Below are 15,538 nucleotides of genomic sequence, written 5' to 3'. Positions count from 1 at the left end.
TTTGCCTCTCTGGGTTGATCAGGACCGAGATTGCCCCTTAAGTGTGTGCTGCTCATAAAGCCCAGATAAGCTGCTGGGTGAATGATCAGAAAAGAAAAAAATTCACCTCTGAAGCATTATCTTCTATCCACTGGTTGATTTTTTTTTTTTCCTCTGAGCAGATTCAACCACTTCACTCTTACTTTTAATCATTTGATGAACAATTCCTGCAGTTACGTACCAGCTACACTGCACAAGAGCAACTGATAGGTGAGATTATAAATCCAGCCTGTTTCTGCTGGATGCTGCAGCAAGGCAGCTACCTGTGCTCCTTCCCCAAGCACAGCTGGTGTCCGATACTCGGTTTTCCCATCCCCTTGTGAAAAACACCAGCTAACAGCTTACCGCTTCTGCAGAGATTTCTGCCAGCGTGGGTCAGAGCGGAGCAAAAAGCTGGTGAGTGCCTTGCAAACTCCATCCATAAATACATCCCTCCCACGTGTATTTCTGGAACAAGACCTTTTTCAGAGGTTAAACTGCCCAAACCTCAAACCATCTTCTCCTCTTTCTTCCTCTGAGGATAAATTTCCCTTTCTCCCACCTTTTATCTGTTTGCTGGCTGAGACTGCAGATTTTGGGGGACAGGGACGCTCTGTCCCTGCGGAGATGCGCGTGCTGTGGCTGTGGACACAATAAGACCCGTAGCTCCCTCGTGAAGATGCCGTGATGTAGCTCCACGACACTGGCACAAGGTGGGCAGCTGTCCCCACCCCAAGGGCTCCCCGCCAGCCTGGTGCCCGCAGCGGAGGTTAGGTGAATGCCAGGTTATTTTTGGTCCCACAGTGGGGTGGCTGGGGAAAGGCGTCTGCTTCTCAGCTCTGTTTCTCCGGGCACAGATGTTGAATAAAAGGAAGTTTTTTCCCCTAATGTTTTTTGATTTCTGTCCCTCGGTGAGCACATTCCTGTGGTGGGAGCCTTTGGCATCTGCCACAGCTGGCACCTCGCCCCGGGGCTCCTGGCTGTTTGCTTTCCGAGCTGCTCACTGACGAGGTCTGGTCTTCCCACACTGGGTTTTGCAGCCTTCGACAGGCCAGCGATCCTCAAAAGCTCGCCCGGGTCCCGCTCGTGGGTGGCTCGCAGTCTGGCGGTGACAATGGCAGCAGTGTCGGTGTCCCCTCTGCCACGGTGGGATACCGCAGGGAGCTGGGTCTCATCCAGCCCCCTGCCTCTCAGGTCCCTTGGGACCGGGGCTGCCGGGACATGGCAGAAGAGGCAGGATTATCCTGCCATCCCCTCGTTCTTAATTGATTAACAGTTCTGCAAACATTCCTGCTGCCTGGTAATTCGCAGATGCTGGGCTCCCCTCCTCTCCTCCTTGGAGGCGTTGTGGGCTAAGCAAATAAATACAGTTTTTGAAACAGTATAAATATAGATTTGGGGTGTTTCTTTGGTGCTGCAGGTCAGAGCTGTTTTGATGCAACGTTGGAGATGGTCTTTTCCATGCTTAATCTTTATTTTTGTTAGTATTGATGTTTCTGGCGTATGAAGACAGCCGCACGTGTGGTACCCTGTGTTAAAATATTCCATTGCTCACTTAAACCTGATTCTATAGCTTTTAAGGGGACCCAGATCTGGTTTTGTATGTCAGTGCACACAGCAATCACCTTCTTGAAGTGGCACCAGTGGAGTTGGCCTTGGGGTCTAGGCTGGAGGGGAGGGCTCGGGCAGGTTGGGGGGTGCCCTGGGGTGCACCTGCTGTCCCCCATCTACAGCCCGCACAGCACCAGCCCTTGCAGAGCTGAGGTCCTGCCTGGCACCGGGTGCTGGGGCAGGAGTAGGGTGGGACAAGGTGCAAGCTCTGCAGTGTCTCAGGGCAGTTGTCCTGAGCACAGAGCACCCTCCAGGCAGTGTTTGAGGAGCCCTGGTGGGGGGGCATGGGGAGCCCCAGAGGGTCTCCAGGATCCCCTTTCTCCCAGGCAGTACCTGAGAAGTGTAAGTATCCCACTGGCGACAGTGGCATCCAGGGCTCTGAGTTCAGACCTGAGTTACTGTGTCTGTTTTACGTGCTTGGAGGGTGCCCTTCACTGTGGTGGTGGGGCCCAGGCTGCTTGTGGAGCTGGAGGAGGTGGTGGTGGGTGCACCTCCTTCCTTCTGATGGTTTTCTTCCACTATAGCATGAACTCTGCCCATTGGCATGCTGCCAGCTTGGCTCCACGTTGTTGTCCACCCACCCTTCCCTCTGTCTGATCCCAGCAGCTGCTACATGATGCTCTTGGCCTTTCCTGTGAAGCTCACCCAGCCCTTGCTGCCTCTCCCCAGCCCTGCCACGTCCACCCTGCAAGGCACTGGGCATCTGGAGCTGCTGTCCTCTCTGCAGCTCTCGCAGGCTCTGAGGAAGAGTGGAGCTTTCTTCCCTTGCAGAGCACACCCGATCCATGCAAGACTCTGAACTTTCCAAATGCTCCCCAGCTGTGAGTCCCCCCTGTTCTCAAAATGGAGAATTGGCTCCACTGCGTGACAATGTCCTTCCTTGGCCAAAGCGAGATCTCCCTGTCCCATCCCACCTCGTTTTTGGAGAGGACCTGATGAGTAGGTGGTTTCAGTAGCTGCAGAAGCTATGGAAACATGTTGTGAGAACTCTTAAAATGCAGCGTGGAAGCAACAAGATCCTGGACTTCTAGCCGTGTCTTGGGTGGGAGCTGAGCTCTCCAAATCCATGGGGATCTTACCTTTGCCCTTCCGTTTTTGCTGAGTTTCCTTCTCCAGCAGTTCCGAGCATTCAGGTAGCCCCAAACCAGTGGTTCTCCACCCTTGCAAGACTCTGTTTCTATGCGTTTCCTCTCACTTTTTTCTTTTAATTCCCCTTTTTCTAAATGCATTGGCACCCAGCAGCAGGGAGGATGAAGAAAATGACATAGCAAAGACCTTTTATCAAGCCGTGGATAAACCAGTAAGTAGCTGCACATGCCTTTGCTGGTTGCCACCGGGCAATGCTTCTGACACGCTGGCAGGACTGGGGAGAGACTTGCAAGCCTCAAGACTTCTGCTCAGCCTGGAAAGAAGAGAGGCAGCTTTAACTCCAGACCGCGAGGAGCAGTTTGTCCTGACTGTACGACAACAGGAGGTTAATTTTCAGCGGCAGTCTTCTGGTCTGGGCAAGCTGGGTTGCCATTTTTGTAGCGGTCTCCTCCTGGGGCGAAGCCATTGCGTGCTCGACACAAAGACAGTGCTTTGGGCACCTGATATTTTTGGGAACGTTTTTAAGCCCCGTCCAAACTGGGATTGTCTGGCAGCTCTTTGGGTGGGAAGAAGTGCCAACAGGGTGGCCACCCTTGGAGGTTTGTCCTACAAGACCTGCTTGTTTGCATCCTGATGCTTCTGACACAAAGATGGTTCTGTTGCTGGGAAGGAAACGAAATCTCGGTGTGACATAGGCTGGACGTGATCAGAAGTTGTTTTTTGCCACAGCAAAGTTGACCTGAAAGGTTCAGGAATATTCCAATACAATTTGGGATAGCGGGACAGCTCCAAAGCGAGAAGACGTGTCCCCAGAGGACAGCAATGTTCAGGGTGATCTCAGTAGTGGGCAGCTGAGTGAGGGATGATTGTTGCTCAGTTGAGAACGCTTTGGAGCTGGATGTGAAGTGAAGGGCTAGGGGTGGCTATGGAGATATCTGAGACAGACAACATGCTCAGCACGGGTTTAGGGATAATTAGATCCATCCAGCTTGTTACACTGAGAGGGGGTCAAAGGGCCTCTTGGAGGTCCCGTAGCCACCTCTCGGGTTGCCAGTCTGCTTTCTGTTGTTCATTACACCCTCTTTGAAGTCTGAAATCCCTGTTATTTCACGGTCAATTTGCTTCTTTTTTCCGAGGCCAATATTGTCTTCAGTGAAGCTCAATTTCTGTAGGTTTTAGTTTTGGTGGTTCAAGCCCTGCCATCATCCTCCAGCGTGGCATAACCAGAGGGTGGTGATGAGGGGTGTGAAGATCCTCCCTGAGCATCCTTCAGATCCTGGGGAGGATTTCCTTCAAGGACCTCATGCCCTCCGGCAGCCTCGACCTTCTTCTCCAGTCCCAACCAGCGTAACCCCACTTAGGGTACTGCTGGTACCGAAATCAGCCTTTTCATCGCGGCCTTTCAGCAGCAGTTGAGCAGGGAGGGAAGTGGGTGTTCTCGTGGCTGCTGAACGCTGGGGAAAACCGAGGAGCAGAGAGCTGACGTGACTCGTTCCAAGTTAGGCAGTAAATAAGCGGCAGGGTTGGGAAAAATCCAGGGGCTTCAGAGTCCCTGCTCTCCCCACCAGTCTGCCTCCCAAATGTTTACTAAAGAGACTGGAGTCTGATTGTTTTTACTTTATTTTTAATTTTTAGACGCTTCCTTCTTCAGGCTGTTTTGCCCGTTCTGCAGTGGCCAGTGTTTAAACAGCACTAGCAGGAAATGTTTCTGAAATGTGCTTTAAAAAACACACTCCCGCTAAGATGTTCTTTTTATTCCCAGTTTAGACAGAGGTTTAGGATTCGCAAAGAATGAATCTCTTGTCAGTAGCAGTAAGTTAGGCGGCAGTTTGTTTCGGAGCTGTCCTTGTCATTGCTGAAGACAGGACTGATCTGTGTGCTGGGCATTGAGGGGTCACTTGTGGTCCTCACAGTAAAAAAGCCTTTACAGTCAATTATATTCTGTACTCCTGTAGCTCCTCGCAAAGCCAAAGGTCTGAACTGGACTCCTCGCCTCTGAAAAATTTGCTTTGACACAAGATCCAGCTCCAGCGGAAATTATGGAGCTGATGCAGAAATTATTGGGTGAGGTTTTCTGGACCGAATTACACCAGACGACAAAGCCAGATGATGCTAAGTGTCCCTTTGGGGCTTGAAAGCTATGAATCTTTGTGGATAGCTCCAAGCTTAAATTGGTATATGGGGTTTTGTCGAAGCATTGTTTCACCTCGTGCATCGCAAGCCGTGGCTGGGGCTGAGATGATGAGCCGTTGGGGGATGAGCTGTTGGGAGATGAGCCGTTGGAGGATGCTCCGTGCATCAGACAAGGGTCAGGAAGAACCATAATGCTGGCACAAGGGCTTGATCCAGCCACTGCCTCAGTCCTGAGCATACAGGTGGAGAAAATACTATCCCAAGAGAGAAATGCTACCTTGGGAAGGCCATGAGCAACATTGCGGTGCCTGACTGCGGAGCGTGGGGCTGGTGTGGGCAGGCTGGCAGGGGAAGGCAATTGTCGGGCAGCAGACCGAAGGCTGGAGGTTCAGACCCACGTTGCTCTCTGGGCCGAGTCGGGACGCCCGTTCCTGAGGGGGTGAGGGTGTTTATGGGGACAAGCCGCCGGCCAAGGCAGGGACAGCCGGTGCTCGGGGTACCCGGCACACTGCCAGGCATCTAGAGGAGCCTGGTGAGCCACGGCACCCGCAGCATCATCCTGCCAGGGAGCTGCCTGCTGCTGTGTCCAATTAAACTGCTGGAGCGACCCGGAGAGGCAGAAAGGGTTGACTCAGGGCTTGGCTGGGATCCTGGGACCGACATTGCAATTCCTCCAGCGGAGTAAAAGAAAAAAAACAAAGGCGCTGGGATTTTTTAATAAGTGTTTAAGATCTTGGATTTGCGTCTCGTCAGTCATTTGATCCAGCCACAAGACTTGTATTAGTGGGTGGGAGAGAAATCCTGTCTGAGCATTAGTCGCTGTAGGTTTCCACCCCGGCTGGGAAGCTCTCCTTGCGTCTGGTAGGAGAAGCCTATTTACAGTCGGTGCCGGTGGGTTGTCAGGCTCCTAGCAGAGCAGTTTGCACCAGATGGTCCCTGCAGCATCCTGGAGACGATCTTCTCCAGATTCCTGGCTGAGAGGAGGCTCCTGCACATCTCCAGCTCGGACCCACGCTGACCCTGGTGTAGTCAAACAAGAGCATCAGCCACTACGACAGACTGTGCCCAACGTGAGATCCTGCAGCAGCCCTGAGCAGCAGGAAGCTCCGAGTGCTCCCATCAGCATTACGTATAGCTCGTTCAGGATATATGCGTGTTTTTTCAGGATGCCTCATAGCAGTCCTTTGCGAAGTCCCTCGTTAACTTTGGGCGCAGTGCCTGGAGTTTAGCAAGCGTGGTGCAGAAGCCCTGGCCGTGCAGACATGTCCTTGCAGCCATTTGCTCTAAAGGCACGACCCAGAGCTGAGCGCCGAGGCTGTAGGAAGATGGTTGGGCCATGTTGCGATTCAGTGGGTCAGGGCTTACCTGTCAGCCTTTGGAGAGCTGGAAGAGAAAGGAGCACACTGCCTCGGCCCTTTCCCGGCCGTGCTCTGCCAGCAAAGCAGCCACCGGTGGCATTTGTGGGTGGAAGATAAATCTTGCTTGATGACACGCAACATGCTGAGCGGGTTAGAGAGACCAGAGCAGTGATCCAGCATGTCCCACCACTGAAACACAGCTCCTGGGAGCTGGAGGTGAAACAGCAATTCCAGTGATGGTGCTGTCGGTGCAGCCCAGAGCTGCCCCAAGCACCTCCTGCCCAGCTCCTGCTGTCTTGGCGGGTCACTGAGTTGGGCATAAAGAGCTGGAATTTTCCTCCAAGGAGAAGTGACCTTCAGCTGAGGTGACTCAGAGCCTGCCATTGGGATTAGCGGGGAGGGAGGCTTAGCGGCGAGAAGCTTTTGTCCTGCTGCGAGGCTTTCGGTGTGTAAGTGCAGCTGCACCGTGAGTTGTGCAGCCTCGTGATGCCTTTAGGAGGGTCACGGGAGCTGATGTCTGCACAAAAGGATCTGGAGCAAGCAGCCATGCTGTGGGACATGTGGACTCCCACAGGAGCCCGCTGCTGGCTCCAGGATTTTTCCAAAGCGATGCCCGATGTGCCCTGAGCTGTTGAAGATGAACTCAGCACCTTGAGTAGGTGGCTGCAAGGGCACTAAGGCAAGATCAGCGTCTGGCAGAGATGGTAGGGAGTCAACAGGACAGGGCTTGGAGAGACATAGGTTAAAAAAGAGGAGAGTAAACCCAGGGATCCTCCAAGAAAAGTAGCTGGGGTGTCAAAACTACATGACACCCAGAGTGTCGTGGGTGGAGGGGGTCTGGAGTGCAGCAAGGAAGGCTGTGGCAGACAGGTGCAGGGCTGCTTTAGCTCCTGTCTCTCCAGCGCTCTCTGGCAGGAGTACCTGGAGAGCCCATCCATGGGCCAGGAGGGCAGTGCCTGCCTGTGACCTGAGTGACTTGTGAGAATATCCTCCTCCCACCCCAATCTCTCCTGTGCTCATCACAGAATCATTGAATCATAGAATGGTTTGAGTTGGAAGGGACCTTCGAGATCATCTAGTTCCAACCCCCCTGCCATGGGCAGGGACACCTTCCACTAGACCAGGTTGCCCAAAGCCTCATCCAACCTGGCCTTGAACACTTCCAGGGATGGGACAGCCACAACTCTGGACATCACTAGCTTCATCTTCCCTGTGCCTGGAGCTGCGCCATCCCCTTTTGCCTTGAGGCACGTTTCTCCTCTTGTGTTTGCAGGTTGCCTATGGGACCACAGAAAACAGCCCTGTCACCTTCATGGGATTCCCCAATGACAGCATTGATAGGAAAACCGAGACAGTGGGATGCATCTTTCCCCACACAGAGGTGACCATGACCCTCCCCACCTGCTCCAGGTCCTCTGCCTGCAGCAGACCTCGGCCCGTCCTCCCTGTCTGGTGCTGGAGTTGGGGCATGCCATTATGTTTGGCTCAGACATTCCCTCTGAAGCCTTTCTTCTCTTGAATCGCAGGCAAAAATTGAGGATCCAGAAACAGGGAAGTCTGTGCCTCTGAACACTCCTGGAGAGCTTCAGATCCGTGGCTACTGCGTCATGCTGGGCTACTGGGACGACCCCGCCAAGACAAGCGAAGTGGTCACTGCTGAGCGGTGGTACAAGACGGGGTGAGTCTGGAAACAGCCCTGCTCCTCCTCACCTGATCTCTCCATGAAACTTCAGAACAGCTTTTAGCACAGAGCCCTCGGTGCCACGCGTCCCTGGCGATGGGGGTGGTCACTTGGCTACTGGTGCAATGGAAGAGCAGTGGGGGTACACTGCAAGGGCAGGTATCGCTTCCCCCAAGCCCTGATGTTTGGGTGGCAATGTCTGGCTGTAGCAGGAGCTCTTCGATCTCAGGTGGCATCTCCACCCTTACCCTCTGGACACCTTAACCCGGCCTGCAGACCAGGCTGGGTGGGAGCATCGACCATTCTTCCAGCCAGCTGGGACAGGACTTGGAGCGCGTTGTCGTTGCAGGGACATCGCGAGCCTGGACGAGCATGGCTACTGCAAAATTATAGGCCGTTGCAAGGACATGATTATTCGGGGAGGAGAGAACATCTACCCAGTAGAACTTGAGCAGTTTCTCCACACCCATCCCAAGGTTGAGGAGGTCCAGGTGAGCGGGTGGGAGGTGGGGTGGGTAAGTAGCAATGGTCCCTGCGATGGGAAACCTGTACACAAGTGCTGGGACTGCTGCATAGGACCTGGTTGTCTTCCCAAGTCTTCAGTGTCTCCTTTTGTGTAATATTGGTTTGCGAGCAGGAGGGAGTGAGTCCTGGCAGGGAAGGGGCAGGCAGAGCTCCTGGCATGGGGCACATTGATTCAGGCAATGCCCTCGTGCACCAGCTTCACGTCTGCAAAGTAGTAACTGTCCTTCTTCAGTTTTTAAACTGCCTGTCCACTTTCATAGCTCCCTCTGAATTCCTCACTTGGAAAGAAATCTGGAAGGATGGTTTTAACTGATAATTAATTACTGAACTCCTAAATCCAAAAAGACTCCTCCAACGAGTCCCTGGAGATGAGGGGCGAGACTTAGTTTCACCCCTTCGCAAGACCACGATGATTTGCAGCGTTGAGCAGCTGCTCCCAGTCTGCTGGGATTGTTCTCCTTCAGGTTTTGTGCCAGATAAGTTTCCCCATAAATAAACCGGTTATTTAGTCAGAGTTGTGCCTGTGCCAGGCTAGCATCTCTCCTTGGAACAGTCCCCATGCAGATGGGTTGCAAACCAGCCCTGTTTATGTAGTTTCTAGGGCTTTATGTCACTGCTCTGGACTCAAAAGGATCGACGTGTCTCCAGGATTCCGAAATACCGGTTCAAGGCAGGCAGTGACAGTAGGACTCCTAGGAAATAACATGAGCAAACTCTAGGGAGAGATCAGGCTTGGGAAGCCCATCTCCTGGTGCCACAGGCAGTGGTCCACTAAGATCTGCCATTATGAGGGTTTCAAATAATCCTTTAATTTGACTTCACCCCTCTCCTGCCATTCCATCTGGACATCCCAAATCACTTGTAGCAGCCTCCTCATTGGTTGTGAAACCTGTTGCCCTGTGTTTTGGGGAAGCGGAGGCATGCAGAGGGACAACAGGTCCACGTTGCACCCGCAATGAGCTGATGCCTGGTTGGTCTGACTCAGCCCTCGCTCCAGTGACTTCGCAAAACCAAAGGAAGGTGCTGGCATCCAGGTGCCCAGCTTTCTCTGCCACCTTTTCCCTGGCAAAATGTTGGGAAGTCCTTCCAGGAGAGCTCGATGTTGTGTGGAAAGTAGTGGTGGGATGGTCAGGTGGCTCACACTGCCTTTATACAGCCCCACACCACGACTCCAGCACCCCGTAATATGGGTCAGAGCTTGTGCCATTTTTCCAGCACATGTACCCTGCGGGAGGAGAGGGATGTCCCCAGGGGTCACGCCGTCCTTCTGTCCCACCCAGGTGGTTGGTGTGAAGGATTCCCGGATGGGAGAAGAGATCTGCGCCTGCATCCGAGTGAGGGCTGGGCAGGACTGCAGTGAGGAAGAGATTAAAGCTTTCTGCAAAGGGAAGGTGGGTCTCCCAGTCCTCCGCTCCCCACCGGACCAGCATACCCAGCAGCTGCTGGGGATTTGCAGATGAACGTGCAGGGGTTTAGTGGGGATCCAGCCCTGGCTCAGGTAGTTCCAGCTGGGCAGGACACGCTGTTCCCGGCAGGTTGTGTAGTGGTTGATTTTCTCCCTCCAGATCTCCCATTTCAAGATCCCGCGGTACGTTGTGTTTGTGGGTCAGTACCCGCTCACCGTCTCGGGGAAGGTAAGAGCGGGGCTGGGGCAGGGCAGGAGCTCTGGCATTCTGTCCCATCTCCTGTCCGAGCCTCTCCTCCTCTCTGCACTCTGTTCCAGGTTCAGAAATACAAGTTGAAGGAGCAGATGGAGAAGCACCTTCAGCTCTGAGCTTGGGAAGGCGGCGTAAAAAAAGGGATAAATCAGCTCCGCTTCAGCCAGCTTTGTGTCTCCTTTTCACCTGTGCCTTGGGCTACGCAGTGACCTTCTCTCCTCGACACCGGGCCGATGGCACTTTCGGTGAATAAAACAGAGCACCCTTTTTTCCCAGTTGGGTTTGTTTCTTTTCCAACAGAAATACTGCCGTGTGAGGGAGGGATGCCTATTTCTGGAGTGCTCTCCTGTTACTGAAAGACCTTATGAAGGTTTTAAAACTTTGCGTCTCTGAGCAGTTTGGCTGCAGCTGTTTCAGAGAACTTTGCAGGCCTGAACAGATGCTGGGAGATATTTTACTGGTATTTTAAGTCTTAACAGCCTGGTCTGGCTCCCGAGGTAGGTGAATGCCTTCTCTGCCTGGGTGTTGCTGAGACTCCTAGGTCATGTAACACAGCTGATGAGCTGGAAATGACGGGCAGGGGCTTTAGAGAATGAGACTTTGCATGGGAAGGGGCTCCCCAAAACTAGCTGGAAAAGCTCACCCTCTTCCCACGCCTCCCCTGGGCCTTCTGACACCCAAAGAAACTACTCCAAGGTAGACTTGGCATTGTTTATTTAAAAGACAGTAAGGATTTTGCAGAAATACCAAAGATCCTGTCCCCTCGGCAGTGTGAAGCAGAGCATGCCTGGGACAGTGTTTTACGGGAGTTATTTGGTACCTCCCAACCATGAAACACTACGCTGGAAAGTGGAAGAGCAGAGCTCCTCTTCCCTCCCAGCAGAAGTGTCCCAGCCCAGCTGAGAAGCAGTTAACATTGCTGCCGACTCACTCCAACCTCCCAGCTGTCTCCTCTCCTTCGTCTTTCCCCAGCAGAGCTACTGGCTGCGCCTCCACCTCCGCGCTGGGGCTTTCTCCAGTGGATGGAGGGAAATGGTGCAACATGGAGAGAGGTGAAGCATCAGCGAGGTATTGATCCTGAATCTCTCAGCTGGACTGTGGGCTCTACCCATGGAAGCAGACCCAGTGGACAACGAGCCCACTGTTCGTGTCTGCTTTCTGAAAGAAAATCAAACGGGATGGTTCGTGTCAGACCCTTTCTGTACAGTGTCTCTCCAGCCAAGTTCCTCCACCATTCCTAAAGTGTTTGTGGGGCTGGTGCCAGCGTGTTTCACTGGCTTCACCTCTGCCCACCCTGGAGTAAGTGGGATGTGTGCAAGGAAAATCTCAGATCTCCTCCCCGCCCTGGTTTTAGGACCCTTAGAAACTTTCCTTCCCAGAAGAGGAACCGTTACTTGCATTACAGCAACTGCAGCCAGTGACCTTGGGGACGTAGTGGACCTCTAGGTCTGATGTCTAGGGAAGGACTTTTTACCTTCCTTTGCTTCCCGCAGCATTAACCCAGGTGTGGGACAGGCTTGCAGTGAGAGGAGCTTCTCCTCTGGTTTCTGTCTGATAACCCCACCCTTTGTGCAGACCCAGAAGCGCCCCGTGTACTCACCATCGTTGGGAATTCGCTGAGAAGAGATGAGAATGAAGTCAGACGTGGCTTGCGCAGGTAGACACACTGCTGAGAAACACAGCGAGCACCGGTCACAGCCAGCACACGGGGACACAGGCCCCCATCGCCCGTTCCCTGCTCTCCACAGCTCTGCTGTGCTGCACTGTCCATGGGTCTGAGCTCCAGTAGAGTCTGGGTGCCTGGGAAGCTTTCCCTGCCATCCCCATCCCCTTCCCCAGGGCACATCCAGGACACTTCCTGAGATGTCCCATGGCCATCCCAGCCCCCCGGGATGATCGTAGAATCATAGAATGGTTTGATTTGGAAGGGACCTTCAAGATCATCCAGTTCCAACCCTCCTGCCATCGGCAGGGACACCTTCCCCTAGACCAGGTTGCTCAAAGCCTCATCCAACCTGGCCTTGAATGCTTCCAGGGATGGGGCAGCCACAGCTTCTCTGAACAACTTGTTCCAGTGCCTCACCACCCTCAATGTAAAAAACTTTCTTCCTTAGATCTAATCAAAATCTCCCCTCTTTCAGTTTAGAGCCATTGCCCCATGTCCTGTGACGCAGCCCTGTCTGTGAATACTCACAGGAGAAGGTTGGACGCCCATGGCTGGCAGCGTTGGCTCAGTGCGCGGGGCTGCAGACGGGCTCTGGGGCTTCTGCCCTTCCCAGTACCCGTGTCTTGCTCTTATAGCACTCGCTGCCAGCTCGGAAACTCCCGGCAGCCGGGGGCTCTTCCCGAGAAAAGAGGGTTACGTCAGGGGTGGGTTATTCCAAACTACCCACTCCTGGCACAGAAACAGGAATCTGTGGCCGTGGCCTTTGTCATAGGCATTTCTCACTTCTCCACGGCTATTAATAGCACAAATGAAGACAAAATAACGTCTGTCAGCGCTGGGTTTGCACAACCCTGCACGGAGACTCGCCACGGCTGTCCCCTCAGAAACACTCACCAGCCCCTGAACTGGAAAAACCTCCTCCAGCCCCGGGGAGGCAACCGGGCTAAGCGGATGCGGGGGCAGGTCCCGGGGATGCCCGAGCCTGGTCGGGACCGTGTGCCCGGGACACCATCGGAGGAGGACATCGGCCCCGGCATGCCCCGCACAGCGCCTCTGGATGGAAGGGCTCTGCCCTCCCTCTCCCTTCGCCTCCCCGGCAGCCCCGTACCCGCGGGGGTCACGGGGCGGCGGCCGAGGCTCGGTGCCCGCCTCGGGGCGGAGCCGCAGCCCGCGGGGCCCGATGGCGGTGCGGGGGTGGCGGCCGGCGGCGGCGATCGCTGCGGGGCGGCTCGGCGGGGGCGGCGCGGGACGGGGTCCGGGACCGGCTCCTGCCTCGGAACCAGCCCCGGAAACGGTCCCGGAACCGGCGGGCCCCGCCGCTGCCGCGCTCTACGTGCACGTGAGCGGGAACCCCGGGGGTGCACGCGTGGGGGGGTGCACGGGAATCCCGGGCTTGCACACGTGGCGGGAGGGACCCGGGCACTTGCACGCGTGGGGGGTGCACGGGGACTCCGGGCTTGCACACGTGGGGCTGCACGTGGGACTTGGGGCTTGCACACGTGAGGGCACACGTGGGACCCTGCAACTTGCACACACAGAGGGGTGAAAGTGGGACCTCGGGGCTTGCACACGTGTGGGTGCAAGCAGGACCCCGGAGCTTGCGTATGGTGGAGGACATCCCAGCCTTGCATTTGTCAAGGGGCACACGTGGGGTTTTCCTGCCATGCCTGTGTGGGGAGCGCCGAGGGGGTCCCCAAGATGTGCACGTGAAGGGTGGCACCCATGGGGCACACGCCTTGTATCCCTGGGGCAGGTGGGGAGCACTGGGGCCCATGCATGGGGCTGGGGCTGTCCCCCTCCCCAGAGTGGGGTGCCTGGGGTGAGGGTGCAGCCGTCCCTGACCGTGCCCCATGCCCGCAGTGGCCCTACTGCCGCAAGCGCTGCTCCTACTGCAACTTCAACAAGTACGTGGTGCCAGCGGTGGACGAGGCGGCTGTGCGTGCCTGCCTGGTGCAGGAGACACGTACCCTGCTCCGCCTCAGCCAGGTGCAGAGGTGGGTGCACAGGGGGTTTTAGCGGGGGAGGGCATGGGTCCCCTTCTCACCCACTTGCAGCCTCCCCACCCTCTGCCTTACAGCATCACCTCTGTCTTCTTCGGTGGGGGCACCCCCAGCCTGGCCAGCCCCCGCACCATCGCGGCGGTGCTGGAGGCTGTTGCGGGGGCTGCACACCTCCCCGATGGCGCCGAGGTCACGCTGGAGGCCAACCCCAGCTCTGCTGGCACACCGCGCCTCGCCGGCTTCAGGGCGGCTGGCATCAACCGCCTCTCCATCGGTGTCCAGGTGAGAGGGGCTGTCCCTCGTCCCGTCCCCTGCAGCCCCCATGCCCCCCGCTGCTACTTTGCTCCCTCTGCAGTCACTGGACGATGCTGAGCTGCAGCTGCTGGGCCGGGAGCACACAGCGGCGGAGGCGCGGGTGGCTGTGGAGGCGGCGCGGCGGCTCTTCCCTGGCCGAACCTCCCTTGACCTCCTCTTCGGGCTGCCGGGGCAGAGCTGGGGCGCCTGGGCCCAGGGGCTGGAGGCGGCGCTGGGGCTCTGTGACGACCACATCTCCCTGTACCAGCTAACGCTGGAGCGGGGTACAGCACTGGCAGCAAAGGTCTGGGGGGGAGCCCTGCCCACGCCCACCCACGACCTGCTGGCTGACATGTACCAGGCTGCCCGCACCATGCTGGTGGCTGCAGGCTTCCGGCACTATGAGGTCTCCAATTTTGCAAGAAAGGTGGGATGTCCCCCGTGCTGTGCCCCTTCATGCCATGCCACCCCCCCAATAGGCTCAGCCCCTCCCTCACCCCACGCAACACTCTCCTGCAGGGCGCCCTCAGCACCCACAACCTCTCGTACTGGCGAGCTGAGCAGTACATCGGCGTGGGGCCAGGTAAGCCAGGGTGGCGCGGGGCTGACGGGGGATCGTGCATGGTTGTGTGTGCCCCTTGAACTCGAATATGTCCCTCTTGCCCCCATTGCAGGGGCACATGGGCGGTTTGTGCCACGGGGTGAGGGCAGCCACAGCCGGGAGGCCCGTGTCCAGACACTGGAACCCGACGCCTGGATGCGGGAGGTGCAGAGCCAGGGGCATGGCACCAGGAGGCGAGTGGTGCTGAGCCCGCTGGAGCAGTGAGTACAGGGGTATCATCCCCCCTCTCCCTGTGCCCCATCCCCTGCTGTGCTGCCCCACAGCTCTCCATGTGCCCGCAGGCTGGAGGAGGTGCTCACCCTGGGGCTGCGCACGGACGAGGGTGTCACACACGAGGTGAGAAGCCACGTGGGGGGACCCAGCATGGACTTGCCCTTCACAACCCCCCCCTAACGACCCTCTCTCCGCCCTGGGCGCACAGCGCTGGGGGCATTTCTCCCCCCACCTCAGCCTGGAGGCCGTGTTCGGGGTGCCGGGGGAGGCGGCGGATCTCCAGCAGCAGGGCTGGCTGGTCCTGGACCGCAGGTGAGCCCCAGGGGTGCCATGGCCGGGGGGGGGGGAAGGAACACTGCACAGAGCTTTTTCACTTTTTTTCGCTTTTTCTGCTTTCTCCAGCGGCTTGCGGTGCACGTGGGCGGGCCTGGCCGTGCTGGACTCGCTGCTGCCCGAGCTGCTGTGCCAGCTGCAGCGCCGCTGGGCTCCGCCAGCCGCCCCGGCACAACGCCGACGGGCAGCGGCTCCGAGGAGGCGCCCGACGGGGGACGGGGCCGGTGGCGAGGCCGCGGGGCGCGCCGGTCTCGCGGAGGTTGTAAGCGGCGGCAGTTGACAATAAAAAGCGAGTGCTGGGTCCCGGCTGCGAGACGCGGGGCGGGCCGCGGCGGCG

At 56.6% G+C, this 15,538-nt stretch overlaps 2 protein-coding genes across 3 annotated transcripts in view; both read left to right on the top strand.

Moving 5' to 3' along the window:
• Positions 1-10,189, top strand: part of ACSF2 (acyl-CoA synthetase family member 2) — a 38,095-nt gene extending 27,906 nt beyond the window's left edge. For both annotated transcript variants that reach the window (XM_086623985.1, XM_086623984.1), the window contains exons 11-16: positions 7,483-7,590; positions 7,736-7,887; positions 8,240-8,381; positions 9,696-9,806; positions 9,981-10,049; positions 10,139-10,189. In XM_086623985.1, coding sequence (XP_086480111.1) covers positions 7,483-7,590; positions 7,736-7,887; positions 8,240-8,381; positions 9,696-9,806; positions 9,981-10,049; positions 10,139-10,189 — 633 coding nt within the window. The remainder of the gene's footprint in view (positions 1-7,482; positions 7,591-7,735; positions 7,888-8,239; positions 8,382-9,695; positions 9,807-9,980; positions 10,050-10,138) is intronic.
• Positions 10,190-12,919: 2,730 nt separating this feature from the next.
• Positions 12,920-15,481, top strand: RSAD1 (radical S-adenosyl methionine domain containing 1). Its single transcript, XM_086624325.1, has 9 exons — positions 12,920-13,078; positions 13,600-13,733; positions 13,817-14,021; positions 14,095-14,460; positions 14,553-14,616; positions 14,708-14,855; positions 14,937-14,991; positions 15,077-15,180; positions 15,271-15,481. Exons 1-9 carry the CDS (start codon positions 12,920-12,922, stop codon positions 15,479-15,481), a joined length of 1,446 nt encoding a protein of 481 aa, XP_086480451.1.
• The last annotated feature ends 57 nt before the right edge of the window (positions 15,482-15,538 follow it).

The sequence above is a fragment of the Tauraco erythrolophus genome, chromosome 20 (genome assembly GCF_009769465.1).
Source record: "Tauraco erythrolophus isolate bTauEry1 chromosome 20, bTauEry1.pri, whole genome shotgun sequence".
In the NCBI taxonomy this organism is placed as follows: Eukaryota; Metazoa; Chordata; class Aves; order Musophagiformes; family Musophagidae; genus Tauraco; species Tauraco erythrolophus.
Note: the sequence above shows the minus strand (reverse complement) of the source record. Positions and strands in the feature narration are given on the sequence as shown.